Genomic DNA, 2,261 nt, shown 5'->3' on the forward strand with positions numbered 1-2,261 from the left:
GCTTCTACCTCTTTATAGAAACTCAGCCTTGGGCAGAAAAACAGCATCTGAGTTTTCCCCAACTGAGGGATCAGCCAGTACCTGGGCACAGGGTCCTTCCAGTCCCCTCGCTTGTTTGCCTTATTAGCTCTTGAGAACTCGTTAGCTCGGATGCTGCCGAACATGCCGAAATGGAAGCGCAGCCAGTTACGAGAGCCGACGGTCGCATCCTGGTCCTCAGGCATCGAGCACTCAGGCTCCTGCTCCCTTTGCAAATGCTGCTCCTCCGCACTTCTCTGTGGGTCAGAAGCCGCCCACGCCTGTCCCTCCTGGGCATGTGCCCCACTGCCGGCCTCTCCCAGGACAGCTGCCTCTTCGTCCACAGGCGCCTGAGACAGCCCTCGGGGCAAGACCTGTGCTTGCACAGCAGTGCCAAATGCCAGGAACAAGTTCTTTCCGTGGGCCTAAAAAAAGTGGGGGACAAATCAAGGATGCCCAAAGTAAACAACTCCCTGGAGGGAGGGAAGGTAGTTAACAGTGGGAACAAGACACAGAAACTACATGCGCTGGAGCCATCCCATCAAGCGTACCTTGGCTTGCCAGGCCAAAAGGTGGGGCATTCGGATAGGCAAGAGCACACCCCCATGCCAGGGATCCCTGGCAAGCCCAAAAGGCACCGAGCCTGCGTGCAGCACACAGCCCTTGTGCTCGGAGGCCACGTGCAATCACAGCTGCTGGCCCTGCTGGCACGGGCAACAAGAAGCAAAGAAACCGTGCATCTCGGACTATGACTTTATGGCTCTTCAGCCAGTCACCTCTCCGCTGGCTGCAAGAAAAGGCTCTTCTCTTATTTGCCTCACTTTCACTCAGTGTTATTGGCACAAGCCACCAAACAGCTCTCAAATGGGAGTTATTTTTGGTTACTATATGGCCTGGGCAGGATTGGGCACCTTTTAGAAGAGTATCTTTCTCCTCCCCATTCACGGCAGGCTGGGTATGATGGGGCCTGTTCATCACAAAATGATATCTATGATCCTGGCAGCATGAATTTTAAAACTAGTGACTTGCTTTAGGTCAAATCCTGAGGTTACAGCCATTTATAAAGGTAACTAGATGAACCTCAGACTATCCAAAGGCTTGCATGTTCCTCAACTGTATGTTCAGGTCAGAGATACTGATATCAGAGGCTTATGAAGGGAGGCAAAACCTTTTTTCTGAACCAACAGATACAGTTGACGGAGAGGAGAAACACGCTCTCGGGCTTCGAGAGCTCTTCATCAGGTCTCTGAAGACATCAGGGATCTCCGGAAGGAGCCAAAGAGGCGAGTCAACGAACCCTGCTGCCCCGATATGAACCATCCCTGAGCAAGGCCAGGGAGGAAAGGTGAGTCTAATCCCAACTTCTGCCTTCTGCCAGTAGGACTTCCCCTCCCTTTTGTGCAGTAGCAGGGAGGTGAGGAGGAGAGGACACCCCTTCTTCCTGAGACCTCATGCACATCACTGCTGCGCCAACAGCTTCCAACACAGCTCGTGTTTTGTTTGTCACCGTGCATGCTGGCGGCTCTCTGCAAGAGCCTCTGAGGATGCTTTGGCCTTGGAAGATGATGGACCAAAGGCTCACCTTCCACTGGGGAGTTAAATTTGCCCGGAGTGCCATCCATTTGGAAAGCAAAAGCTTTCTAGGTAATTGCACATGGACAGTCTTGCTCCATCTGAACCTTTTCAGGAGCTCAGTCTCACAAGTACAGATGGAGCCAGACAGAAAGCCACCTGTGAATGCCCAGGGGTCACCACTCAGAGGTGCATTTCTATTTCTCCTTGTAGCCATGGTAGGTAGCCCTTCAGCCTGTCTATAGCCAAGTTAATCTCTCACTGCCATGCCTTATGGTAACACTCTCCGTGATGGCCAGGCCAGTGCTCCAGCGTGAAAAAGGAGCGGGTGTCTGTGGCTGAGCCGACATGCACAGACAAGGCTGCCTTTCGGCGCGACTCACCTGGGAGTCCTGGAGCTCCAGTCCTTGCAGCTCATTCAGGCTAATCTGTCGGCTGCTCCCTCCTGCCTTGGCCACCACCTGCCCCACGAAAGGCGAGGTCAGCAACTGGAACTTCCTCACGGACGGGCCTTCCGGCATCTCCGGCGCCGTCAAAGGAGCAGCAGGGGCACTGCTGAGATGCCTTGAGCCAGGTCACCCTACTGCTGAGGAACGTAGACAGTGATTCTCCCCACCTCCATGCACCCCCTAAATCACGTGTTCAGTCTGTTGGCTGCAGCAGTCTCCAAC

At 53.9% G+C, this 2,261-nt stretch overlaps 1 protein-coding gene across 1 annotated transcript in view; it reads right to left on the reverse strand.

The window, feature by feature from the left end:
• NEIL2 (nei like DNA glycosylase 2) overlaps positions 1 to 2,177 on the reverse strand; it is a 13,498-nt gene extending 11,321 nt beyond the window's left edge. The window contains exons 1-2 of the mRNA XM_019538106.1: positions 1,974 to 2,177; positions 9 to 443 (exon numbers count right to left, since the gene is read on the reverse strand). Coding sequence (XP_019393651.1) covers positions 9 to 443; positions 1,974 to 2,111 — 573 coding nt within the window. The 5' untranslated portion in view covers positions 2,112 to 2,177. The remainder of the gene's footprint in view (positions 1 to 8; positions 444 to 1,973) is intronic.
• Positions 2,178 to 2,261: the final 84 nt, after the last annotated feature.

This window comes from Crocodylus porosus, unplaced genomic scaffold (assembly GCF_001723895.1).
Source record: "Crocodylus porosus isolate Cpor-Errol unplaced genomic scaffold, CroPor_comp1, whole genome shotgun sequence".
Taxonomy (NCBI): domain Eukaryota; kingdom Metazoa; phylum Chordata; order Crocodylia; family Crocodylidae; genus Crocodylus; species Crocodylus porosus.